The sequence below is a fragment of the Paramacrobiotus metropolitanus genome, unplaced genomic scaffold, assembly GCF_019649055.1.
Source record: "Paramacrobiotus metropolitanus isolate TYO unplaced genomic scaffold, Prichtersi_v1.0 Parri_scaffold0000002, whole genome shotgun sequence".
Taxonomy (NCBI): Eukaryota; Metazoa; Tardigrada; class Eutardigrada; order Parachela; family Macrobiotidae; genus Paramacrobiotus; species Paramacrobiotus metropolitanus.
In genome coordinates, this window is record NW_026570222.1 from 450,179 (window position 1) to 475,384 (window position 25,206).

Below are 25,206 nucleotides of genomic sequence, written 5' to 3' on the forward strand. Positions count from 1 at the left end.
CGACTCACCAAAATGTTGAGTCATCTGTGTCTGCCATTCAGCTGTGTTTAGTGTGCTAGTTTCGCGCGCGAAAACAGTCAAATTTCGCGCGAAGCGCGAAGATGACGGACAGATTTGTTTAAAATCTGTCAGAAATTAGAAAAATCTCAAAAAAATAGCGACAGTTTCAGCGAATGAACTTAACGAACTTAACGAACGTTTCAGCTTAACGAAGCGGTGTCTTTTGGCCCTGAAAACTTGTACGCTTCGTCATTTTGACGGCTTACTTACTCTAGTCGAAACTAGTGTGATCGCATTTGTCTGTCAGAGTTTCAGAAGTTTTAAAGATCTAATTAATTGGAACATCCGTTAACACTTTGCTGAAAATGGAAAATTCAGGGACGTGCCGTTGGTAATCAGAAAAACCCGAAAAGCACGAAAAACGAAGCTTGCTCGGAAATGACTGACTCGCGTGGCGTGCCGGTCTATTGGTCGGGAGTCCCCCAGACTCAAAAGTCCGTCGCGTGACGAAACATACTGCAAATTTGCAATGGATTTGTTTTGCTGATCCAATGAATCATTTTCACGGCCGACAAAATTGTTTATTCATCAAGGTGCTACACTGGTATACCATTAAACGACTGGTATGGCTTTTAAATGACAGTTTTTATTTAATTAGTTTGCGGTTTCTTGCTTTAGCAGGTATCAGAGTGGTTAGAAACTAACAGGAAGTTGTTTAGTAATTGTGGATTATCTTCTAACAGTACGGTTCGGGTGGCTTGAAATGGAGGATGTGACACGCAATAGACTGGCTGATTTGTTGCAGGAGTGGAAGCATATGTGACCTTGGTACTGTATCTCCACTGATACGATTGGATCCTCCCTGGTGATGGAGGAGTTATGGCGGCTGGCGCGCCCGCTGCGGTGGCAACCGCGACTGCTGCAGTGGACGATCTGAATATCGCGGCCAACATGGAGGTCTTCTTGAAGAAAGACGATGGTTCTTATCTTGGGCTCAGGCCAAATCGCCTCCACGCAGTCGTTTCCTGGTCTGTTTGAAGACAGAGGATCCCAGGAGGCGGTTAGGAAGTGCATCACTGATCCTATGGTGCGAGTGATTTTGGTTCAGAATGTCCAGAAAAAAGGTAGGCGTTTCATGGGGCATGCAATATATAGATATTGAATGACGATGTGGCGGTTCCACGTGCAGTCGAAGTGCGTAGCAGTGTTTTTGATCAGTTAATCTGGCCTTTCATTTGTAATTCTTGGGTTTTTCTGGCATATAAGCGCACCTTGTTGCTACATCCCGATTTTTGACATCATTGTGTGATAGACGCTTTGTACTTTGTATTGGGATAAGACGCATTAATTTTTTTGAACATAAATTATATTTAAATTACATTACATTACTGTAAGTAAATTAAATTACCACGTTTTTTCTATATTTTACAAAAAATGCTTGCAGGAATTTTTTGTGGATTTCGGAATTTTATAATTATTCATAAATTATTAACCTGTTATTCAGTTTGTTGTACAGATATGTGTTGTGTTTTGTGATTGTCTGGTAGCTTCAGGCAGATTGATCGTCTGCCGAACGTCTGGTAAAAAAACAGGTCTCGAAGTGGCAAACTGATTTCAACTGAGTAACTACAAACTACTCGTACGTGGCGTAAGTGTCATGTAGCGCTGTGCTGCATGTATTGTACATAGCTGCTGGTTGAACATGTGCATATGTGCTGCGGAGAAGCTATGGAAATTAATAGTTGCTGTCCTGTTTTACAGAAGAAGAACCGGAAAATGACGCCAGTGACGCTGGTGGTGAAGTGTCTTATACGATCTCCACCGAAATCGCTTACAAGGCGCAGAATGTTGGCAGGTATGTTACTTTTAATGTTTTCCAACTGTCGTTGTGCGGTTGTTGAGGAAGTCTGGTGAATCTGTTTTTAATTTTTTAGTGCTTAGAAAGTTTACAACGTAACGGTGTCGTAAATATAAACGCTAAAATTTAAAAAAAACTTTTTTGAGAAGCTGTGATCTTTTGTATTTCCAACATTATTCATGCACTAGTAATTGCCACATTTTTTTGTAGCGTGGCAATATTGAAACGAGGAGCAGTTATCGACGTCAACAAAGACATTCCGTCCCAGCTCATCGTTTTGACTCGAAAGATGATCACCGCACAAAGTGTTTCATGCAATTATTGCCGGCATTATGGCACCATTTTTTAAATCTATTATCCGCAGCGAAAGTGGCAGTGGAAAGTTAGTTGACGCATTTCGGCTGCCATTTACCTGATAGTGGTAGCATTTCTGCTGGGCTTATCCGTGGAATTGTTTTGCAGAGAGAATGATAAAATTGTTAATACTGCGGAGAAAAAATTGGCTAAGCTGGAAACCGCGGAAGAAGGTCGCAAAGCGACAGTCCAGGATTTTGATCAGTGGATAAACGATCCGAACGTTCTGAATCAGCTGCAGAATGGGGTCAATCGATGGATTAGGGAAATTCAAAAGGTACATACCGTATGTCTGTGTTTGAAATTTTGCGAATGGTGTCCCGTTTCGTTTATGGGCGGCATGGTGTTTCGGTTACCTTTTGCTTCGAGTTTGTAATAAGTTACTAATAAAAAAAAATGTTGATTTTATTACATTTTATAGTTTGAAATTGCAGAAGTTGTTGAACTCTTTAAAATTGAATAACTTGTTATATTCGGTATTGGAGCAGTGGTAAATGACTACTCGTACTGGATGAAGCAGTGCACTGTCGCTTTTTCGTAATAAGATTTGGTTCCTGGAGCTTTGTTAACATTGCTTTACTTTTAGATGTGGCTTGTCTGCAGGTGACTAAGCTTGATCGAGACCCATCAACTGGACGAATTAAATGGTTTCTTCCGGTTTTTACAGATTTGATACACCATTTTCAGTAATTTTCAAATTTTATTGTAGTGCTGGCGACTGCAGCGGTCCGTATAAGGAAGCGGTAGCAGAATTGATGAGAGACATTTTTAACTGTAAAGTCGACAACCACTAAATTAGACGTGCATGATTAATCAGGTGGCCTGCTATTAAGCATTTTCTGTGGAATAAGGAAGGAATTTTGTTTTTGCCGAAGTTGATTTTTTCAGTTTCTTAATTTAGCTATGATCTCGGCATTGGTTACGTTTCAGACTAGAATGTTAAAACGATGCTACGTCCAAACTGCCATTTTTTGGACTGATTAATGTATGTACATACAGGGTACTACCATTTGGCATGGTTGCTAAACTTTGTTCTTTTTGTACGAAATAAAAGGCACACAGAAAGTCAGTTTCGTAATATAATACTAAATTTCATTACTGCAATTTATTACGATTTAGACCTTGTCCATACACATGTATCCAAGTACAGTTCGCATAAACTTACCCGGCATTACTCAACTATCAAAGAAAAATTCAAACACATGTACAGCTCGCTCTAATTTAGCCAGTAATAGCCGCACAGCAAAACGAAATTCATAAGCGCACTTCCGTTCTCATCTAACGTTGAAAAACTGAGGAACTCTACATTCACGCGCAGACATCATTGACATTAAAAAATATCAACTACGATGGGAATGGAAAAAATTTAAGAAAGCGTAACTTGCTCATCAAATTGGTAAGTCCGGTTAGCTGTAAATGCCCGTCCATTAGTCGTAAAAACGATCCGCTCGATATCTGATTACTTCCACACCACAATTCTGCAAGAAATAAACTGCTATAAGTAATACGTCTTCTGTCGGCTGACGCTATCGAAAAAATTACTGAAACTAGCTGTGTAAAATTAAGGCATCAACTTATTACCTCGCTGTTTTATTTGAACTGGAAATACCCCTACATCTTGTTGTCGACCGCGGCGATGCAGTCCTTCAGCAGTTCAAGAAGTTTTTCTTTCGAACGCACTCCAGTTGGCAACTTCAAGATGTTCGAACATGTTCGCGATGTAGGCCGGCGGTTTTCATCACGTTCAGCGAAAAAATCGATGGAAATTCTCGGTACAGTAGGTATGATGTTAGATCCGGTGATAAATCTAAGCAGTTGCTTCCGTTCACGACAGTCCAGATCCTCAACGCAGATCTCGTCCAGCCACGCAACCATCTGCGCTTGTTCTTCAGTCGCATTTGCCTCATTCAGTGGTCTGAACTGCTCTAACATATCGCGGCCTTCAATCACTGATCCGGCATAAAGGCCTTCTTCAAAAGGCTTCCAATCGGGTCGCATTTGTAACAGTTCCTATAAACCGAGTGTGTGAGAAGCAAATGTTTGTTAAAATTTAAAAACATACTTTGCCCATTTTCCCAGCCGTTAATCCTTCATACAGGAACTTCAGATTTGCAGAACGTTTGGTGCATAGCTCATAGACAGCCATGTACCGGCAAAGCGTTTCCCGACCAAGTTTAACCAATGAAGACCACTGCAGATAAGTTAAACAATATGCGATGAAAAGGCCGTTCGGTATGTAGTAAATTTTTTACTTACCGGGAACGCGGGGTTACTGTCTGCCCACATGCTAAAATTCTCCATTTCTTCCAAATAGATCTCACCACTGCCACGCAAAATGTCTTGGATGATATCTCCTATAGTTGGTGCGAAGACGAAAATGTCATTCAACTGGATTGGAAGGTTCAAAAGATAACGTAACGCGGAGGAATTAAACCAGTCCGGGAAAGGGCATCCATGCAAGATGCCCTCGCGAAGCAAAAATCCAAATGCACGTAGTGCATTGTGTCCTTCTTCCGTAAAAATAGGGACAGCGGTAATGAGCACAAATCCCTCATCATCCTCTTCATCTTTCGAATACCCATCAAATAAAGCAATGCCCAAGTTCGGAATCTTGTATTTTCGAAATCCGGCCAGAAGCTGCGCAATACATTCTTTGTACGGTCCATTACAATCAAAAGCACTACAAAAACAGAAACCTGGCAGCAGTAATAGACTTTAAGCTGTTATTACGTTAAAGCGTTCGAAAACTCACTTGCTCTACACATGCTGTGCCATGCTGTGCTTTACAGTAACTGCATACAACATGCAATACAACGAAGTACGTCCGGCTTAATATAACGTTTTCAACTATTTTTACATACTCGTCCATTCGTACGGTCATCCTGCCAGTCTGCGCCAAAGCGTCCGCCCGAGCCAGATAAAAATCGATGTAATTTTGAACGTTGTCGTTTTCACCTCGGATCCAATCGAAAAAGATTTCCTTATCCGGGCTATCCGGTTTGTCCATAGGGAAAACGCCGGTAACGCTAAAGCAAAGTTCTTCTCTCAAGTCCCGCAATGTTAGGCGACTGTTGGTTGGCTCAGGTAACGCTACCGAACCCATATTGACTTTCAGCTGGAATTTAAACGAACAACATTATAAAAAATTAGAGAAGGAAAACTGCAGAAGGAATGCGTATTACCCTAGGTAAATTTCGCCCGGTATTTGCAGCCTCGTCCCCACTATCGCCTTCTGAGGCATCGACTGTTATGATATCCAGAACTGTTCGCTTTCCACTCAAGCTTCCGTTTCGATGCGCTGTACTCACACCAGAAGAACCTCCAAAGCCACCTGGTGCACGCCGAGGTTGAGCCGGAGATGAAGAAGGAGAAGGTGAGTCACTGAAGAACACTCGTGGAGGTCGACCTGTCCCGCGGCTTATCCCCGATGTACTCTGTCCAGATGTGATAGCAGGTCCGGATGCACTAGGTCCGGATGTGCTAGGTCCGGATGTACTAGGTCCGGAGATCATAGCAGACTGCTCGTCTGAATTATAAAAATTGATCTGACCGAGTAGAATCATTTGGGATGCAAGTTTCATAATTTCGAGATATGTGCCATAATATTACCTTCAGTATAACGCAGCGCCAGCTCATCCACAGAAATGCCTTTAGACTAAAAAGCAAAAAAATCGAAATGCGGCATTTCAGACTTCAGCTTCTTAAAACCTCCATTTTGTACACTTTACTTACATCTGCTAACTGCTGCACAATTTCAAACGGAATTGTTATCATCCCTTCCCTGATGGCGATATACATGCGCCGCCGCGTCTCTTGTGGAAGTTGTTCAGTGTATCTGAACATCAAACTAAAATTTATCGGAAAGTTTATTAAAACAACATTTTATACATACCGTTGGTATTGTGACCAAGTAGCGGAGGACAGCGGCAAATCCCACGAGTGAACATTATTTCCTTCCGGCTTATACTTCGGCTTGTTCTTAGTCTGATTAGTTGCAGGTATGCGGGTGAGCAGAATCCACGGCCGGCCTTCCAGAAAATGATTAAACGCAGCCATGATTTTGGAATTGATGAAGTCTCCAGTGAGATGCAGTTTCGCGAAATTAATATCTTTTACTAATCCAGCCAAATGCATCAGCTCAATTTCGTTTGCACCCTCACTGCAAAATTAAGTATGTGGGCATACGAAAGGTCACAACACCATCAAAACACCATACACTGCTGAAGCACAAGAATTACAATTTCACCTGAATTACAATTATTGTGACAATCAGCATATGCGCGAAAGCAGCGATGAGACATACACATCGTTAATTCATTAAATTAAGATTTAAAATTCTGATCTGCAGCAAAACCAGCAAATAAAATTTGTGAATAAAATTACTGAATATCCATTAGTTCAGTTTGAAACGCATCACAAACCAATAATCATGACAGATTTTCAACATGATTAATTTACAACAACACTTACGATTGTCTCGCATGTGGAATGGGGTGATCATCGTTAAATCGAAACAAATACACCGTCCACATATGAATCCACGCTACTTCTGGATCCTCTTCTTCAGCACGCGGCGCCGTCGGTGTAGCAGGCGCTGAAGATCGCCAACCTTCTCCCCGGAAACGCTTTACCTGTCCATGACCGCGTCCACGATACCGACCACTGGGCGTTGAGTTAGCCAAGCTGGATGTCCCAAAACCGCAACTTGATGGAAACCCGTATGTACTCTGCCCACGGACAGGGAATCTTGGAATACCAGCTAATCCCATACTGACTTGACTGCCGGGTAGCCCATATTGCTGCATCATATTCGGCTGGTCTATAGTTCCGCGCATCCCGAATCCCGTGTTCATATTATGAAGAGAGCTGCGCACTGTACTTCCCGTTGCAGCCCCACCGATTCCTCCAGGCACTTGCTCTGCACTATTTCTGACGGTACTGACGGCAGATTGTCCAGTACGACCAGCATTGCTCGATATGACATTGCTCACGTTGCCGGTAATCGCTTTTTCTGGGTTCCCAGATCGCTGGTCCACTTCCGCTCTAATAATGTCAGTGCCGTTAGCCAAAACATGCATCCCATAATAGTGGCCACATCCCCGATTCCCGCACAGGCTTCGTCCTACTGGACCACTCCATGAAAAATCCATTTCCTGGGGTAACGGAATCTGACAGGCGCAGCTCTGGCATCTGTAAACGAATTCTACTGGATCACCCATATTGAGAAACCACATGCGCAGTGCGCGCGACAAAAAAGTCAAATAATTCCACAAAAACTCAGTAATGAAGCTTGTTCAACACTAAATTTAAAAAATCAGGGAATTTGCCACAAGCAACTAATTTTACCGCGTAATCAAGAGGCGGCAATCACGGCATTACACAAGCTTTGGTCAGAATTGACCAATGATATGGGAGTAGCTCTAATAAGCCAATGGCGGTCCTTGCAGTGGTGGCGGTATACTGATGGGAACCAGAAAACACACCCCATCGGCGGTAATTTTCATGTCCACAAGCCGCCATTCACTGTATTGTAAACCATTGTTTACTGCTATTAAAATGGACTTTTCCGTAAGCTCAACTGCAATAGGGGAAAATCAATATACCCGAATGCCTGTTGTTCTCATTAATAATACGGTACCACAAAACAATATCTTCACCATGAAAATGTGTGTAATACAGTACTCAGGAGAAAAACATAAATAATGCAGAAATCCTGTACAACCGACACACATAATCCAAACAGAAGCATACTGCATTACGTCAGACAAGCAACTCAATATCAAATTTCTGTACTCATAACCACAACTACCGTAAAACAAGGCTGGCAGGAGAAATGCTTGCTTATTTTTAATGCGCATTAAACAATTTACCGTTACCGTTACCTAATATACGAATACATTCATGACCGGTATCAACCGTGCACTCATAACGTCGACTCACTTTGCAGACACACAAGAAGCAGCCTTTCTTCAACCAAACTGATGCTCTATTAATTCCTTTGCTTCACGAAAAATGTTAACCCCATAAACTCCATCATCCACTGTAACATCCATGCTAGTCCGAATCAGATGAGCTTCATCAGGAAAGCTACTGACCACATCCATGACCGGCACTGAATCTCTGGAATGGGCGACTTGGTTGCGTATGTACTGCGGAAAGTTTTGAGGTTCATCTACATCAGCATCCGGCAACTGGTTATCTTCGCTTAATACGTGGTGCAGCGGGAATCCTTTCAGGCCTTTTTGCTGACATCCTAGAAGAAAAAGCTGTCTTGGCGACTTCCCGCCTTCCGTTGTAAGCCTATGGTTATTGAAGAGCGAACTGAACTGCTCAAGCTTTTCTTGGATCTTGTTCAAATAAACCAAATGTAAAATCATCATATCGCGGGGGCTGGTAAAGTCCAAAATTCCCAAATTTTCCATTTGTATAAAGACTGATCGGAACAGCTTAATCACAACGCGGCCTAAATCCCTCCACAGCCGTTCTATCCGCTGATTGTGAACCGACGGTCCCATAATGATACTTGCGCGATTTTCTCCCATGTAATGCTCCATCCAACGTGCTACACCAAAATTTTCCCCTAAATTGAACAATAAGACAAACGTTTTAACAACAAATTATGCAACTTCAAAAAAACAAACGAAGCAGCTACGGTTACAAATAAAACTCGTAGGAAGACCGCTGCATAGTTTTCAGATTTCAGCGCCGCTAAACGAAGAAAATCCGTTGCTCTTTAAAACTGTACTCGATATTGCCCAAATGAAGTGCACAGTATTTTAAAAACCCTTAAATATATTAATAATTACAGTTAAGAAATGTGCGCTAATATTGCAGAGAAATAGGTACTGTACGTATCATTAACACTTCTCACTCACCACCACAATCGCTTCTCACTCTCGACGGCACACCCCATGCTTCAGCGCCAGCCAAGAATGCTTGCAGCACCGTGCTAGCGCGATTATTCGTCGCCACAACAAGCGAAATAACCGATCGCGAATATCCGTCTATGATACCATGAATTACGAATCCCCATCGCACCAACTTATGGTTTCCATCCATATGCCACAAAGCGTTCGGCCCAGCATTTGAATACACGCGTCGCGGTACAAAATTTAAAAAACGGTTGGCAACTCCGTACGGATCAAGTCGTTTCAAAGAAGCCAGAATCCTTCTACGCTGCACCACCAGTCCGCCCGTTTTTAGCTGGCCATGAACATAGCGACAACCGACATTCGGGAATGAGTTCAAAATATCCGCAATCACCAAATCCAGATCATCATCCGTAATGTCTACAAACTTCAAAGCAAGCAAATTCAGTTATTAACGACTAAATACAGCTATATCTGTTAGTCACTAAGCGTTGCAATAAATCGGTGCAGTTCTATTCTGTACGAGTGTCCAAAAAATCTAAAAATTTTTACACTTACTGTTGTTCAAAATAACACAATAAAACCAGCAAAAAATACCGCTAGCAGAACAGTGCAGCATAAAAATATTTTTACCGCGAATGGATCATCATCATACAGCATTAGAGATACAGCAGTGTGTAGTTTTGCACAGCGAGCCCATCGAAGGACATATCTTAATTCAGGTACAAATCATCGTATGATAACCTCCACGCCTGCAAGCTGTACGAGTCTGATATCTTTATATATTTCAACAAATTAAGGATAAGAAATAGAACTGATAATGCTGTCCATGATAAGTTGATAACTGTCATGTATTGAACGAACGGCATAATCTTTTATTATGTCCGCTCGGGACAGCAGCAAACAACCAACTAAACTCTAAACATGGCAACAATAACGGACAACAACAATACCGTTGCTGGGGCACATTAGCCATAGGCCATTATCCATTTCACGAGATACTCGTACACTATTTGTACGAGTACAAAATACACTACAGTAACCAACGGGCTTACTTTTTGATTCAGGTTAGCTGCTGCCAATCTGTAAGTAATTGTCCTAGGCGAGACTCCATAAAACCCAGCAATATCGTTAACAGTGAATCCTTCCAATCGTAGATGGGCCAAATCATCCTCTGGGATCAATATTTTCCCGTACGAATTAGTGTCCAAACTGACAACAAAAACAGATCTGGTTCCATCCTCGTCTTCTTGTAGTAAGCCTCGTAAATCGTCAGCACAGTGTACCAACACATCAAACAACTCTTGCGCTTGCACTGTCTGATCCTCCGGATAATTTTCGCAAATGTTTCGCGTGTATCTATTAAAAGGAACAATTATAAAAAACAAGAATATCCCGCAAACAAGTTTCTTTTCCAGTTGTTTCCTACCCAAGTAAGTAATCGATCTGCGTCAGCGCACCGTCAACGCCATCCTGATCGTGATCCCCATTCGGAGCTCTCAGGAATCTTGCTGCACGCCGTACAACTGAATAAGCAAATTCATAGAACTGATCCATTAAAATCCCGCTACCTTTACACAAAGAGAGACTAGGAGAAAACAAAAATCTAAGGGAAAACTTCAAAGGAAGCCAGCAACGTCACAACGGTAAAAACCAAAACAATCCAGTACCGTCAAAAGCAGAATTCCAGCACCAACATGGACTTCCAGCAAAATACGGAGATTACATTGCCCTGTAATTGGACGGGTGGAATTGGAATTACAAAAATGTCAGAGTCCGTAGTCGCGCTTCCGGTGCACGAGACGGCAGTTACATTTGATCAAGACATTTCATTCTGACATTGGACAGTAACATTTGTTTGATAGTGAAAAACGTTTGTCTGATAGTGCAAAACATTTGTCAGGTAACGAAAGCATTTGTCAGTGACATTTGTTTGTTAGAAATTTGTTGAGAAACATTTGTCAGATTTATTTGTGTGTAACATTTGATTGAAAACTAAAAAACGTTTGTTCGTAAAACGTTTGCGCAATCGGTACGCCATACAGTGCGCTCACAGCGAAGACGCACTGGCAAAGCTACTGCAGAGTGCAGACACGTGGTCGAATACGCATCTGTTGTTTATGACCTTCTCTGTGGTGATAAGTGCTTCGATACCATCTCGATCTTCTCTTGGGTTAAAAGGTAACGTACCCAAAACAGCCGTAGCATTTCCTTTTACAACGGCGAGACTAAAACGCTGCTTAATGAAAGCAGTAGAACGCGCTTCTCCAGTTAAGTCTCGAATTTTACGGCCCTTGAAATGCAACAGTTCATTGAAAGCGGGGCCAACATCTCCCAACGTCTCAATCACTAAAGGATAAAAAAGTTTCCATTTTCCACAAACGAATATGTCCGGCGCTTGGCATTTTCTGCGAGCTGAGCCACGTATCCAGCTTTCTTCGAGCTGCCGGTGACATGAGAGTCTGCAACCCGTGCACCAAATGGTTACATCCCACACCAGTGGTTTCCCTTCGCGGACTGGAATCAGCGTCATGCCGTCGGGCCTTTTCCCGTTCACACTCGATAAGCCGGTCGGTTCCAGTTGACAAGGAAAACCAGCGCTTTCATGGCAATACTGTTCATTTCTTTGTGCCGCGCCCATCGTCCTTTGGTTTGACTTATTGCAGGACAACCCGTGGTGACCGTTAGTCTCTACTTGCTTACCACATGCGATACAGTTGTGCGCCACTTCCACTGGCAATCCTAACCGCAATGCGACACCGATTCGAACATCGTCGTTTTTAAGGAATGTACCCAGACATGGAACGGGCAACGCATTCAACCAGGTTCCAGAATCTCAGCCAGCAAGACAGCCCTGTTACGTTCGTTTCCTTCTGTACTCGACATCAGCATGGCAATGTCCCGCTCAATCATTGCCCATTGGTGCATCCCATTTTATTTCACTTATGTTTACCGGTGACTATTACTTACTGTAGCAGTACATACAGCAAATCGGAAAGAAAGGAATTATTGTCGGGTTTCTTGAACATCCGTACTTCGTACTGCGACAATCCTACGTCGGCCAGCCATTTCAGTACACATGAGGCAAAAATAATCATAACTCACTGTCTACAATTTACGAACTCCATATATGCAATCATCTAACTTGTGAGCATTTCGGTCTATGACTTTACGGCTATGGAAACGCATGCAAAATCTAATTCGCACTTGCTGCAAATATGTTTATTATTAAAGCGGCTGCCGCTCAACACAAAACAGCCAAGAAATTTGGCAAAATGAGCACTATGAATTATCCAAGAGTCCTCGATTTAGCGGCCCAGAAGACATTTTAAACTTCACTTTAAAGAGCCGGCAAACCGCTTCTGCTACACGAATTTCATCCGGTGACAACAAATGGCAATCGATAAAGACAATCTCTCCGGTCATAAGCAAGTCACTAACTTGATCACTAGTCTTCCGATACACACCATCTACAAGATTCTCAAATTTAGTAAAAATATCCATCGTAATCAGCTTTTTTCCTTGATTATCAGCAATTTCCAGCATTTGATTCTTCAGAAACTCATGCTCCTTTAGGACTTTCCACAGTTCACTCCGAGAATCTGAAATATGAGCTTCGGTTAGCAAAACGCGAAAATTATTGTCTAGCACTGATCAAGTCCGGCAATGATGATACTATTCGCCAAAGTTAATGGTTTGAAACAATTTCCTTCGGAAGTACCTTCAATTAATTGTTCAACACCATAACAGTACATCAAACAAGAACCACTACATCTTAGTCTACATGACAGCGTGTAAGCACTTTGGTATTCGTAATTTCGTATATTGCAACGGCGTTTCCCAAGGACTAACTTACCAAAGTTCGCAAGGCGAGGAGCATGCTCTCCGTGCAGTTTAAGATGCTTTCGATGTTGCAAGAACGGATGCAGACCTGCAAGTTGTGACCAGGATTACTTTACTACGTTACTAGTACCATAACGATCAAGTTGTTTTCCGCTATGTTGAACTAATACTGTATTTCAGTTAACATTTAAATGAAATACCTTTGGGCAACTTCTTGGTCTTTTCATATTCTCGGATCCAGTCATCTTCCAGGTGATCAATTACCCCGCCAATATTAAGCCCGTTTGACAACCAGAGAATTTGCGAGTTTTTATCGCTCAGTTGGTAACCATAAATCTTATGCAACGAAGCAATCTGACTGGTGTGCGCATCTTGCAACATGGAAAAGCTTTTCAAGCTCAAGCGGAGATCGTTCCTAAGGAATTCGACTTCTCTCTCCAAATCGCTGGTGTGTGTCTTCGGACGAGCTGCCAGTACTGCTGTTCTGTGCATTTGACGCACCGGAAGGAACGTTGGCGCCGCCGTTTTCTGAACTAAATTTCCGGCCGTGCTATCCACAAGAAGATAAGACGCAGCACGCGCAAGTTAGTAACGTTTTATTACTCTGGAGAATACTTATTCGGGGATACGCACATTCACATACAGCAAATTTTAAATTTTATCAAAGTAATAAATCCAAGTACTGTACTTAAGTAAAACATAAAAATGATGAATAACAATTACAGCGCCGCAACTTACAACTTTATGTTACAACCGCCTGAACGAAATGAAAACGGAAAATCTTAAAAACTTACCTTGTATGACGTTCAGTGGAGTATAACTGGTTTGGTCTATGGATTAATGCAGTCTTGGCAAAGTCTACCACACAAAAATTTTAAAACACCTCGAAGTTCAAACATACAAGCGGCGGGGGCACGTATGGCAGCAGCGACGGGATGGGAAATGTACAGACCACGTGCTTGAACCATAGGAATCGATGCGCAGCGGTTAGCCATCTGAAAGAAACAACTTCAATGTTCATGAAGAAGTTCTGGTTATAGATCGTCCATCCACACTTATTAAAAATCACAAAAACCACGCAAACAGCAGCAGTCCGAGGACATCTCAGAGTTAGGCCTACAGGGCTCTGTGATTCTTGCCTGGTTTCTTACCTTTCGAGCATTATCAAACAGATGGCTACCAAAAACCTCTGTGACGCAGACCTAAGGTCATTACCATTTTTAAAAAGTACAGCGCAGAAAACTGGATCAGCTGAAAACTTGACAGTTGACGACAGTCAGCTATGTATGGAATTCGCCATTCGGATTTCAAATAAATCCAAAATTATTGGATAATTAGGAGCGAGACATTACGAAAGCTAGCTTGCTAGCTTTCGTAATGTCTCGTTAGGAGTTATGATTTATCGACTATCCGCCGTCACCGTCACTATCGTGAATCTTCCTGATTTCCAACATCAAGACTTGACTGCAATGCAACTGCTGTCCCTAGCCGGCTGCCACTACGATCCCTAAGTTGCTGCGGCTGGACGACAAAAAGCGTTCATAACGAAAATTCAAAACAACTGCGAATCGGTGATAGTTGCATTAGCCGACCGAAAGGTTATCGCAATGGAAAAGATTATTTTAAAAAATAACAGAAGTTCACAAAACTATTTCCATAAAAACGTTTTCTTCAACAATCAATTTGGCGCGTCACTTCGTTTTCAACTACAATAAAATAATAACACTATCATAAAGGATGCTAAATGGCCTACTCGATAGATGCGGTACAACAGTTTTTTAAAACATTCCAAAAGCGGCGCAGCCTCGTTAGTTTAAGCTTATCTTTCGATTTCTTACGGTATCTAGTATTTACGTAATATTTTTGTATTCCTGCAGAGTTTTATAGGCGCTTCCGCACTGCCGACTACTTTTTAATAGTTGAAATTGCAGATACTAGCTTACCATTAGGTTTCTTTTCAGTACACGAAGAGGTGCAAAAAATCCCCCGGTTAGGTACAAAATAAATAAATTTGCAGGTTCTTTAAGTAATAAGATCAGAGACAACGCGCCGGTAATTTTAAAGTTGTGATGGATTAATTTAGTTATAAAATATACTTTACTTTAATTGCTTAAAAGCCGCTTCAATGCAATGTAATCGTAAGATCTACGAGTAATAGTACTAATTGTAAATAACTAACTGTCAACTTATACTTAATCATACTTAATCAAACTTGCATACTTAATCAAACTTTGCATACTTAATTTTTGCATACTTAATCAAACTTCTCTTTTCTAGTACTTAGTTCGTACTTTCACGTGATACTTATTAAAGGTCCAGTAAACACTGTCAACTTATCTTACGATTATATTGTGACTTACACGTTACAGTTTATAGTTAGAGATAGGTAACTTGGTATCTGTCCTGAGCTTCTTGTGACTATCCACACTCCAGACTCAAAAAAGGAAAATCTCTTACAGGAGAAATTAATCAGCTTTGCCACTTCGTTAATAACTGAACGGCAATAGGATACAATAATTATTATTCCAGTACTATAGTATTCGTACTATTGAAACACGATAAAAATACAGTATTCCATTGTGTCTGTGCGAATCGTCTGCATCACACTTTACGTGAGCTGCAACCGGATGCTACTGGTTAAGCTCAATACTTACATCGGCACCCGTTTGCCCTTTTCACCTCAACTCAAAAAATAATGTCGTTTTCATTTGTCCTAAATGAGAATATTGCAATGAAAACGAGTGGAGCTTCCTTCATCTTGCGAACCGAACAGGTCATAAACGCAAGTGTGAAGCATTGGCAAATGGCAAGTAATGGATTACACTGAGCGCTAAGGTCTACAGTACACAATATTACGAATTTGAAAACTAGGACGCATGTCGCGTGAATGCAAGCAAAGCCAAACAAGCGGAAAGCAAAATTCTGACCTCATCGGATCATCCACAGAGCCGAAAACGCAAGTGTCTTAAAAGTAAGTCTAACGTAATCAAAGTTAATTTTACTTTTTTTTTATAAAAGGATTTCAGAAAAGCGGCTTTATTAGTTCTTTTGCCAGTACTCTCTGCACTTCAACACTAGCAGTACAGTAAGTATAAGCGCGTTACTAAATTTGATGACGACTGTTCTATACATTACGCGCATACTCACGTCGTTCATTACTGTGGTGTATAACTAATCTGAATTTCGTAATGCCTTTAACAGCCGTACAAACTTCATATTATTTGCTTCAGAAAACGTTTTTTAAGGAAACGTTTGCCGGTTACAGAGATAAATCGCATCCGAAATCGCAGCAACCGCATGCACTGGCTATCATTTACCGTTTATATGCCTTATTAATAATAGCCGGTGGTTTGCTAATTTGATAACATGCATCGTACAGCACTTAACAGTTTGTGTGGCATTTCGTACTTGGCGGTGCTAGCAAGTTCAAGTTCACATAGCTCGAGGACCATGCCGGAACTCTAAGCAGCAGCATTCATACGCTTGACCGTCCGAATGGCCACCGTTTACTGTCTAGCAAGTGTACATTGCATTTAATTCGTTACGCCGATATATGACTTTTAAAATACATGGATCGCAACATACTAAAATAACGGACCTAGAAAGGTGCAGATAGACACGCTTCATTGCCGCTTATTCATTTCTTACGCTAGGTAACATGTGCAGTGAATTTATACATGCCGCGAACTGTCGCTTTTTTAGTTGCCACTCAGCCCGTCATCTTGGCTTCTTCAGCCGGGCGGTCATCTGTAATATGGCCCACAAGGCGTTATTACCGTACAGCCGATAAAACACTCTCATCAAGTCGCTCCAGATTACATTTTATAAACAGAATTCTCTGCTATACTGTGTAGCCGCAACTAATTGGTCGCTACGATGTAACCGCAATCTAAAAACTTTAGTCGACAATTTTTACGGGGAATTACCGTTGCTGTTATTGTATGTTCATGCACACACGATGTTGATGTGAGTGCGCATTGTGAGTAGTGTGGAGGTGGGCCGCTGGTCGGCCGGTTCGAATGTATGGTCATCGTGAACAGCCATCTGCATGGAACATCCACTGGCTGGTCCAGTGGACCCTTGCGACACATGGCCGGAGCAGGAGTATAAGAAAAGATGCGTGTATGTTGTGCCGGACAAGGAGACACCCGACACCGTTGTCAACCGGGCCGAAGCTTCAGCGCCATCAAACGTCGTTCTGAAAAAATGCCCTCAGACTGCCGAAGTAAGTCAAAATCAACCAAACTACAGAATTTTGTACATAGTCTAATATCCCTTGCATAGATTTATGTATTAACGACCCAACAAATTTTAAATCGCGTCCTAGTTTTTTATTCTGAGTTTTATTTACCCACTATTTCTCCATGTTCACGATTAGGTAAAGGGCGTATGGAGCAAACAACTTATTCCCAGAGGAACACGATTCGGCCCGCTTATTGGCGAAGTGAAAGCACTCGATGTCCCGAAATCGGCTAATCGCAAATATTTCTGGAGGGTAATGCCGGTGTATTAGCATTTATACAGTATACAGTTTTGCTTATAATGAAGTATTTTGGATTTAAGTTCAGCTGCCTAGAAGACTAAGTATTTATACCGGTCGCGTAAAATCGATACAGCAAGTATTGTATGACTGTATTCGCAGATTTATCAAGACGGTCATCTAAAGTTTTATTTGGATGCTTTCGACCTCCGGAAAAGCAACTGGATGCGATTCGTTAATCCGGCCTATTCGTCGTTCAGTCAGAACCTGGTGGCATGTCAGGAGCAGATGGACATATTGTTCTACTCTATTAAGGAAATCCCTCCGGATACGGAACTTTTGGTGTGGTACTGTCCAGATTACGCCAAACGAATGAATTATCCAGTCAACGCGGATGTGGTCAAATCACAGCTTAAAATAGGTTGGTCCAGCTTCCCCGTTAAAGTTCTAGAATCGGTTCGCGAGCAAAACGTGGTGAAATAAAAATAATTAGTGAACTAGAAAGGAAAATTAATCGTACTTTACCGGTTTACCCGTGTCTGTACTGCTGCGTTTTTCATTTTTTTCATTACCGCACCGAAATAACGATGCCATTTGGCTCCGGTTTAATCTACACAGTTCGTTAATGGTTTACGTATGTGGTCGTATTATGGTTTTCCGCCTATGGGAAATAATGACTGCTCAATCGTTGCAGAGTACCGACCACAGCTGTTGCACAATTCGTCAGTGCCCGCCTTAACAGAGCGGAAAGGGCATCCACGCCAGACGAATTACCGCAATTTCAGTCCAAGTGAGAACCAGTGCTGCGACCAGTCTCTGGACTGTGAGAAACCTCATTCCAGCACGGATTCTCAAAGCGATGACGATGAGAATCTACGGTCGACGACGGGAGGGAAACGCAACCACCGCAACTTGTCACCCCAACAGGAACCGGTGCGGCTGCGCTGTGTGCCACCGGCAACACTGCGCGATACTTCGCCTATGCAGTACACACTGTTGGGCGGAAGTCCAGAAATCCCAGTCCAACAGCGCTCTTCTCTAGTTCACCAGGAAGCTAGCGGGTCCCACAAGAGTTTCATTAATGAGCGGCTGTCGTCGTACCGCGAAATGCAAACGTATTACGGCATCAATGCTTCTCATCACATTCTCCCATCGATATTTGGCGGGGCCGTCGAAAATTTCCCGTACAAAGACAGCATTAGAGTGGCGGCCTTAGAATCGTTTTTTGGTCAAAATGTGGATGAACTTCGCCGACGATGTTTCAGTTTGGGAAGCAGTGGCGATCGGACGAAGGAGATGAGCAACCAGATTTTTGGTGCTGTGCCGACTGTCGGCTTACCATCTTTATTTCGGCACAGTGTGACGTCATCGTTTGATAACCACGCCCCAGAGGAAGCGGTGAAGCGGGGCAGCTTGGATTTGTCCTTTACTGACGGTCGCACAAGCACTCCACCGAGTCCGGTGGATGACAGCATGGGCTCGTTGAGTGACCATTCGTCGGCGGACAGCATAAGAAAAGAAGCGGACTCTTCGTCCAGAGGCTATAAAACCCTTCCTTATCAGCTGGAGAAGAAGAACGGAAAGCTGCAGTACAAATGCCATGTGTGCGTTAAGACGTTTGGCCAACTCTCCAATCTGAAGGTTCACCTGCGGACTCATTCGGGAGAGAGACCATTTAACTGTGGCACGGTAACGTTTTCGCGGTCATGACTTTCTACCGTCTAAAACCTTTAATTTTTCAATCTAGCTTTTTCGCACACATAACATTAGCAGTCAGTAAAAGATATACACTAAGTAGCTTTACAGTGTCTGTTTCAATAATTATTGTAAGAGTCATAGTTTTGATATGCGCATGAAATACACCAAGCACTTAAAAAATTGTATAGGAGGACGGGGTGATTGCCTTATGTTATGCAATCCGAACTCGGTATTGTATGATAATTTTTGGAACAGTACCTTGAACTTTGGCCAGTTATCTCGAGATACCAGCCATCAGTAGAAAGTTTGGTCAAACAAGTTTGCGGCTAGAAAATTGCCGCGGGCGCTGTAGATGAGCAGCGAGACCGATTGTCTGCCGAAACCGGAAGTGAGAGTTGACGAATCTTATTCACAACAGCTCTTCACAACTATTGTGGTGTTTTGCAAAAATTTAGAACACCGTTCTGGTGATCAGTATAAGATGTTAAAGCACCGCCTGTCAGCGTCTTTTATAACATGAGATAGAAAGACCACCCTCTTATTTAAGGTCTGAGCTCGATGTTAAGTATTGCATAGAACGTTTATATCTAATCAATATTTAAAAAATTTTATAGGTTTTAAGCAAAAAATATTGGTGCAACTTTTCAATGTGCTCGGTATATATTTTGTTAATGAAAATCAGTGCAATCCCTTACAAACTCCTTCCCATGCATACGCACGTACCTGCTTATTCTGCTATGATTAGGTAAAATACTCACAAATACAGTTTGCAATGTGTGGTCGCCTACTGTCAACGTTGAGATGCTGTTCATCATCATGAAAACTGTATTTTTTATGTTTTAGTGCTCGAAAAGTTTCACCCAGTTGGCTCACCTCCAGAAACATCATCTTGTTCATACCGGCGAGAAACCACACGAATGTGGCATATGCCAAAAGCGGTTTAGCAGCAGCAGCAACTTGAAAACTCATTTGCGCGTAAGTCCAGTTGTACAAATTGCTGACTTTGCCTTTACTGGTACACACCGGAATTGGCGGTATGCACCCCTTGCTATGAAACTTTCTGATATCGTGCAGTTTCCAAAAACTTTGCTTTATATATGATATTATTGTATTTTGGAGGACACGAATAGTATTTCTAACTGTATTGCACGGAAAGCGTTAATGCTTGACCTTTGTCCCTTACTGTTAGTATTACTATTGTCATTTGTCCGTGCGTATGATTACAACGTGCTTTTAATTCTGTTGACCATATATCCATTTTTTCAGTTACACAGTGGAAGCAAACCATACGGTAAGAAACCACAGAGAGTAACTGCAGATATTAGCTTGTTGCAAAACTTGTGGCAACATCGATTATTTACAGTACAAACAGAATTATAGATTTGAAACACGATTTGAAACACTTAGAGTTTTTGAAATTAAGTGGGCTGGGGATTTCATTACTTCCGGCTTAAAAAATAGAGCACTAAGTGATATTTTTAATACTTATTCATGATTTATAGTATTCCATATTTCTTCTGTAGCTAACAGTCAATTTATCGAAGCAGCTTCCGAAATCAGTGACATAAATAAATAAAATAAATTGAAAAAAGGAGATAATCTTTTGACTTCTTCGAATCTTTGAATCTTGAAGTGTCGTTGAAGAGTACATATATTGAGATGTATTGTACTATTTCCCTACAGTATTTTGTCTCTGCAGCATGCAAATTATGCCCTGCTCGATTCACCCAGTTTGTCCATCTTAAACTGCATACGAGACTGCACACAAACGAGCGTCCGTTTACCTGTCCAGCCTGTAACAAGAAATATACGAGTCCTAGCGGTCTGCGGACACACTGGAAGCAAACAAAATGCAGCTCTTGTGGAGATTTCCCCGAAGGTCATAGTTTCGGTTTCGCTGATGGTTCAATGGATCACTCAAGTCGCACATCCAGTCCGAGCCCGGATAATTCTGTTCGCGAAGACTCTCTACGATCTTCAGCCGGTTCACCTTCCGACCTTCCGTTGGCAGAGACCGAGGAAAGCGATAGTGAAAACGAGCTAATGGTTACTGGACACGATACACGAGCGCGATAAGTGAAACCTTGTTGTGCTCGGTCTAATATTCAACTTTTTCTCGTTAAGTTTCGTTATCGCGCTTTTTTGTTGGGATATGGCCTTGTTCGCGTTTGTTTTATTGTGTTATTAATTGTCTACGAACTCGTTGGTAACATGTTAAGTGGCGTGTGTATGTGTGCGGTTCGTTAATGTTGTGTTTGTTTGTCCAAAAAAGATCTCCTCCATCCTTAAATTCCTGGATTCTTTTCCACTTTCTCAAGGAAAGAATTGCTCCTAGCAGTGTTCCTGTACCTTCTGGAATTTTTAATGTAAATAGTTCACTGTACAGAGAATTCTGGACACATTAAAGCGGTAACGAGAAAGCAATCTCTGAATAGGTAAATATGGAAGCAGTTATAACTATCGTAACTGGCTTATCCATTTCGGCAATAGCCAAATCACATCACTGTAGGCTCTACGCCAATAGGCACTAATAAAAAGGCTCAAATTTAAACATCTACAAAGTGACCAAAATTATTATCTATTCGTATCTTTCCATAAATAAAGTACAAGTGTCTGCGTATGTGATAATTTTGAAACGTCAAATATTGGCGCACAAATAATCCGAACAGATGCTGCGAATTCACGAATACGTTGCCGACTATCATTTATTGAAATCCTTATTTTCACACGCGCAAAAATTACCAGCAATACAAGAAGTGATAATGTTGGCGTTTGCGCTGACTTAAAATACCAAATAAATACTAATCATAAGCCTTTATACCAGAACATGCAAATCTGTGCTTCGATGATCAACCTCAATCTAACATCCAACGTTTTCAATCATTATTGCAATCCCTTGTCCTCCTCCAATACAAGCGGAGCCGATAGCATATTTACCCTTGCGGCGACTAAAAAAAATGCTACACATTAATTCAACATATTTTTTGAAATCGGATCACACATTTACCGGAGTTCATGCGTTAAATGTGCCATAATGCGACTTCCCGATGCACCCAAAGGGTGTCCTAGTGCAATGGCTCCACCATTGACATTCGTCTAAAACAATCCGCAGTAGTAGGTAAAACACCAGAAAGCTGAAATCGACGGCCTACAGCCGGGCTACAGGCTGTGTTTTAAGGCAAGAGTAGCTCTTGATGTATCGCGTACCTTTTCATCAGGAAGGCATGCTTCCTTTTGAACAGCTAAAAATTGTGATCCAAATGCTTCGTTGACCTGAAAAAGCAACAATATGGCTAATCTATGACCGTGTATTTTTACAGTACTGTTATACCGAGTCGGAAAACAGAATAAATTATGAAACTACTAAATCACCTCAAATAAATCAATTTTCGAAAGGCTTATGCCGGTTTTCTCACAAAGGGCACGAATTGCGTGAGCGGGGCCGATGCCCATAATTCTGGGTTCGCAGCCTGTAAATTAACACCGATAGAAAAGATGGATGAATGGTTTATTGTCTTTTACACACTCACCAATCACGTGCCATCCCACTATTCTCACCAATGGTTTCAATACTTTGCTGTTGACGGCTTCTTCACTCGCAATGATAACGGCACCAGCACCATCACAAATTCCCTGCAAACCACAATTGTCAGGATCGTCTTATTACGGACTAGGTAAAACCGACTTTTGCGGCAAGTTCTTGCTACACTTACCGAAGCATTGCCAGCCGTTACTGAAGCAACAGTCAAACATGTCAGAGAAATATAATTCTGAAAATCCATAAAACATACCAGTTCCATTCTTCTTGAACACGGGTGGGAGTTTCTTAAGCGATTCTGGGGATGTTTCTCGGGGATGCTCGTCTTTATCAATGGTCTCCTCGCCTTTCTTAGTTTTAATAACTATCGGGGCCATTTCCTCTTTAAAGACGCCAGCGGCTTGAGCTAAAAAGCATAAGTAAGTCACAATTGTCGATGCTAAATGTATATCCTTAAGGGTAGTCGATAATAATCTATATCAAGTATGAAGGGAATGGGAACACTAATGACCAAGATACCATTTTTCCAACGGGTTTGGGACTGTAACGCGAATTTATCCACATCATCTCGCGAAATATTGTACTGTTCAGCCAAATTTTCCGCGGTAACTCCCATAGGAGTATTTATATACTGGTCAGTCAACCCGGACCACAGAGTATCCTCCAGCTAACAACCACAGTTCACATCGAACAACCCGTAGTGAGAAATGGACAAATAACATCCCCACCTTCTGTTCTTCGCCTAATTTCATCCCAAATCGGGAATTCCGTAAAGCAAACGGAGCTTGACTCATATTCTCCGTTCCACCACACAGGGCAATTTCCGATTCGCCATTTTGGATTTCCTACGTACAAATCTCTGCTTTAAACAGTTTTATGCAACACTTGCAACATACATGTAGAGTGTAAACCATAAATTACCAATATTTAATATTAAATATAATGCTTTATACATCCGGATGAAATTCCACATAAAATGAAATACGTTTAGTATTTTTAAGGAAGTGCAAACGATGCACTAGTTCTCAGTCCGCAAAGTGCAACTCACTCGAGCTCCATAAACAATGGATTCAAATCCACTTCCGCAGAGTCTGTTTACCGTTACCGCGGGCACTAGTAAAGCCGGATTTTAAAATCACTCAAGTGTGCCAAGAAACCGTGCCTACCGGGAACTGGAATTCCACATCTCAGCGCAGTATGTCGAGCAACATATGCCGCATCTTTACTGCTCTGAATCACGTTTCCTACTGCCACGGTATTGATCCATTCCTGCAGACAAAGAGAAAAACTGAAACAATTTAACTCTGAATTAGCTGTAGCAATGCCTTGAATGCTCCACCCGTGCACGTCCCTTACCGGTTGAACTTTAGCAGTTTCCAGAGCAGATTTGGCAGCCACTACGGCTAAATCGGTGGACGTGTGATCTTTGAGCTTTCCTCCAAAAGTGCCGAATGGAGTGCGTTTGGCACCGACAATGAAAACTGCAATATTCAAGAAGAATCAATTATTATTTTGGCATTCACAATTAAAAAGCATGCGTTCTTATCATCCATTTCCAAACCCACGAAAATGCATCATATTCATTTCAATGGTATTTCAAGCAACAATTATTGATTATAATTGGATTTTTACAAGATGTCGGAACTTACTATTCTTCAGTCGATTAGCAGACATGGCAAATCCGTTTTGAAATCGCTTAAAAGTACCGACCCAAAGGCTTATGCAATAGTAGCAGCAAGTCCAATAGTCCGATCCCTACAAAATTAGAACCATAATAAATTCATAATTCATCAAAAACCTGAAAGGCTGAATGATTTTCCACTACATTGAGATTCGATGATGAGACTTACGCTTGTAATTCCTGTTTTCCTTCTGAATTGGCCAACAAGGGCAAACAGCAGAATTTGCGGGAGCAAACAATATAAAACAGGGAAACACACAGAGCAGGTGACAGGAAACTGGAAAAAGGGACAAGGTTGGGAAGGTGAATTCTGAAAAACTGCTACTGTGCATTTAGTTAAAATTAACTTTCTTGCACCGCCCTGATTACCAGTAATGCAGTAACGGTTATTATAAAATATCACAGTAAATAACTGTAAATTACAAACTATTTACGCCAGTACCTTATTTTTTAAAATGCAGTAAGCAGTAATAAAATACTTATCAATAAACCAATAACATTTTTTACAAAATTTTTTGACGTCCAGGTCTGCCTACTTTAGTAGTCAGTCGGTACAAAGTACAAATTCAGAAAACCCTCAAACTGCCGTATACGGGTGATGGGCGCATGACAGACTGCATCAATACAGCATAAAATAGCCGGCGATGTCAACGAAGTATAAGATATACCGTATCCTGCAATGCACCAGCCGTTACAGACGTTTGTACTTTTAAGCTACTTTTTATATTTTTAGCTTTTAAGTGAGCATTTCGTAAATTATTTATCAACTCCGTTAGCATAAAATGCTTTTTTTGTATGGGCTATATGTAATATTTATGATGGACTCAAAAATGTGAAGTTGCCCACCGGTTATGGTTAGGCTCTAATCTGAAAGTGAGTGCTGCG

The 25,206-nt window shown here is 41.6% G+C and overlaps 6 protein-coding genes across 13 annotated transcripts; 2 read left to right on the forward strand and 4 right to left on the reverse strand.

The window, feature by feature from the left end:
- The first annotated feature begins 572 nt into the window (after positions 1 to 572).
- LOC129587797 (cytoplasmic dynein 1 heavy chain 1-like) lies at positions 573 to 3,262 on the forward strand. Of its 4 annotated transcripts, none has more exons than XR_008690404.1 (6): positions 573 to 681; positions 806 to 1,124; positions 1,762 to 1,855; positions 2,069 to 2,240; positions 2,321 to 2,489; positions 2,799 to 3,262. XR_008690404.1 is itself a non-coding variant. In XM_055481725.1 (6 exons), exons 3-6 carry the CDS (start codon positions 2,191 to 2,193, stop codon positions 3,004 to 3,006), a joined length of 321 nt encoding a protein of 106 aa, XP_055337700.1. In that variant the 5' UTR covers positions 579 to 1,124; positions 1,762 to 1,855; positions 2,069 to 2,190; the 3' UTR covers positions 3,007 to 3,262. The 4 variants fall into 4 exon arrangements, 2 of the variants coding, with proteins under 2 accessions (XP_055337700.1, XP_055337691.1); XR_008690406.1 differs by having other exon boundaries at positions 574 to 623; XM_055481725.1 differs by having other exon boundaries at positions 579 to 1,124; positions 2,799 to 2,815; positions 2,922 to 3,262.
- Positions 3,263 to 3,325: 63 nt separating this feature from the next.
- On the reverse strand, positions 3,326 to 8,289 carry LOC129586886 (uncharacterized). Of its 3 annotated transcripts, none has more exons than XM_055480371.1 (11): positions 8,153 to 8,289; positions 6,683 to 7,402; positions 6,105 to 6,371; positions 5,945 to 6,047; positions 5,822 to 5,867; positions 5,395 to 5,738; positions 5,074 to 5,327; positions 4,469 to 4,892; positions 4,275 to 4,403; positions 3,794 to 4,222; positions 3,326 to 3,690 (listed from the first exon to the last, which is right to left on the reverse strand). In XM_055480371.1, the coding sequence occupies exons 2-10, from the start codon at positions 7,360 to 7,362 to the stop codon at positions 3,824 to 3,826; spliced, it is 2,646 nt and encodes an 881-aa protein (XP_055336346.1). In that variant the 5' UTR covers positions 7,363 to 7,402; positions 8,153 to 8,289; the 3' UTR covers positions 3,326 to 3,690; positions 3,794 to 3,823. The 3 variants fall into 3 exon arrangements, with proteins under 3 accessions (XP_055336346.1, XP_055336362.1, XP_055336354.1); XM_055480387.1 differs by having other exon boundaries at positions 3,326 to 3,704; XM_055480379.1 differs by lacking the exon at positions 8,153 to 8,289 and adding an exon at positions 7,559 to 7,730.
- On the reverse strand, positions 7,811 to 10,712 carry LOC129586905 (uncharacterized). Its single transcript, XM_055480399.1, has 4 exons — positions 10,511 to 10,712; positions 10,137 to 10,440; positions 9,088 to 9,508; positions 7,811 to 8,792 (listed from the first exon to the last, which is right to left on the reverse strand). Exons 1-4 carry the CDS (start codon positions 10,636 to 10,638, stop codon positions 8,182 to 8,184), a joined length of 1,464 nt encoding a protein of 487 aa, XP_055336374.1. The 5' UTR covers positions 10,639 to 10,712; the 3' UTR covers positions 7,811 to 8,181.
- Positions 10,713 to 12,267: 1,555 nt separating this feature from the next.
- On the reverse strand, positions 12,268 to 14,335 carry LOC129585960 (uncharacterized). 2 transcript variants are annotated; one of them, XM_055478917.1, is made up of 6 exons: positions 14,076 to 14,335; positions 13,877 to 13,919; positions 13,719 to 13,782; positions 13,125 to 13,474; positions 12,938 to 13,012; positions 12,268 to 12,683 (listed from the first exon to the last, which is right to left on the reverse strand). In XM_055478917.1, the coding sequence occupies exons 2-6, from the start codon at positions 13,917 to 13,919 to the stop codon at positions 12,364 to 12,366; spliced, it is 852 nt and encodes a 283-aa protein (XP_055334892.1). In that variant the 5' UTR covers positions 14,076 to 14,335; the 3' UTR covers positions 12,268 to 12,363. The 2 variants fall into 2 exon arrangements, with proteins under 2 accessions (XP_055334892.1, XP_055334898.1); XM_055478923.1 differs by lacking the exon at positions 13,877 to 13,919 and having other exon boundaries at positions 14,140 to 14,333.
- Positions 14,336 to 15,813: 1,478 nt separating this feature from the next.
- Positions 15,814 to 21,508, forward strand: LOC129583103 (PR domain zinc finger protein 1-like). Of its 2 annotated transcripts, XM_055474828.1 has the most exons (8): positions 15,814 to 15,895; positions 16,912 to 17,149; positions 17,303 to 17,419; positions 17,567 to 17,825; positions 18,099 to 19,093; positions 19,946 to 20,077; positions 20,369 to 20,393; positions 20,802 to 21,508. In XM_055474828.1, the coding sequence occupies exons 2-8, from the start codon at positions 16,973 to 16,975 to the stop codon at positions 21,176 to 21,178; spliced, it is 2,082 nt and encodes a 693-aa protein (XP_055330803.1). In that variant the 5' UTR covers positions 15,814 to 15,895; positions 16,912 to 16,972; the 3' UTR covers positions 21,179 to 21,508. The 2 variants fall into 2 exon arrangements, with proteins under 2 accessions (XP_055330803.1, XP_055330796.1); XM_055474821.1 differs by lacking the exon at positions 15,814 to 15,895 and having other exon boundaries at positions 16,585 to 17,149.
- Positions 21,509 to 21,789: 281 nt separating this feature from the next.
- Positions 21,790 to 24,897, reverse strand: LOC129584839 (3-ketoacyl-CoA thiolase, mitochondrial-like). Its single transcript, XM_055477180.1, has 15 exons — positions 24,764 to 24,897; positions 24,491 to 24,598; positions 24,290 to 24,395; positions 23,997 to 24,121; positions 23,807 to 23,909; positions 23,689 to 23,753; positions 23,369 to 23,485; positions 23,160 to 23,307; positions 22,894 to 23,046; positions 22,816 to 22,835; positions 22,633 to 22,735; positions 22,475 to 22,572; positions 22,310 to 22,375; positions 22,110 to 22,198; positions 21,790 to 22,050 (listed from the first exon to the last, which is right to left on the reverse strand). The coding sequence occupies exons 3-15, from the start codon at positions 24,312 to 24,314 to the stop codon at positions 21,963 to 21,965; spliced, it is 1,200 nt and encodes a 399-aa protein (XP_055333155.1). The 5' UTR covers positions 24,315 to 24,395; positions 24,491 to 24,598; positions 24,764 to 24,897; the 3' UTR covers positions 21,790 to 21,962.
- Positions 24,898 to 25,206: the final 309 nt, after the last annotated feature.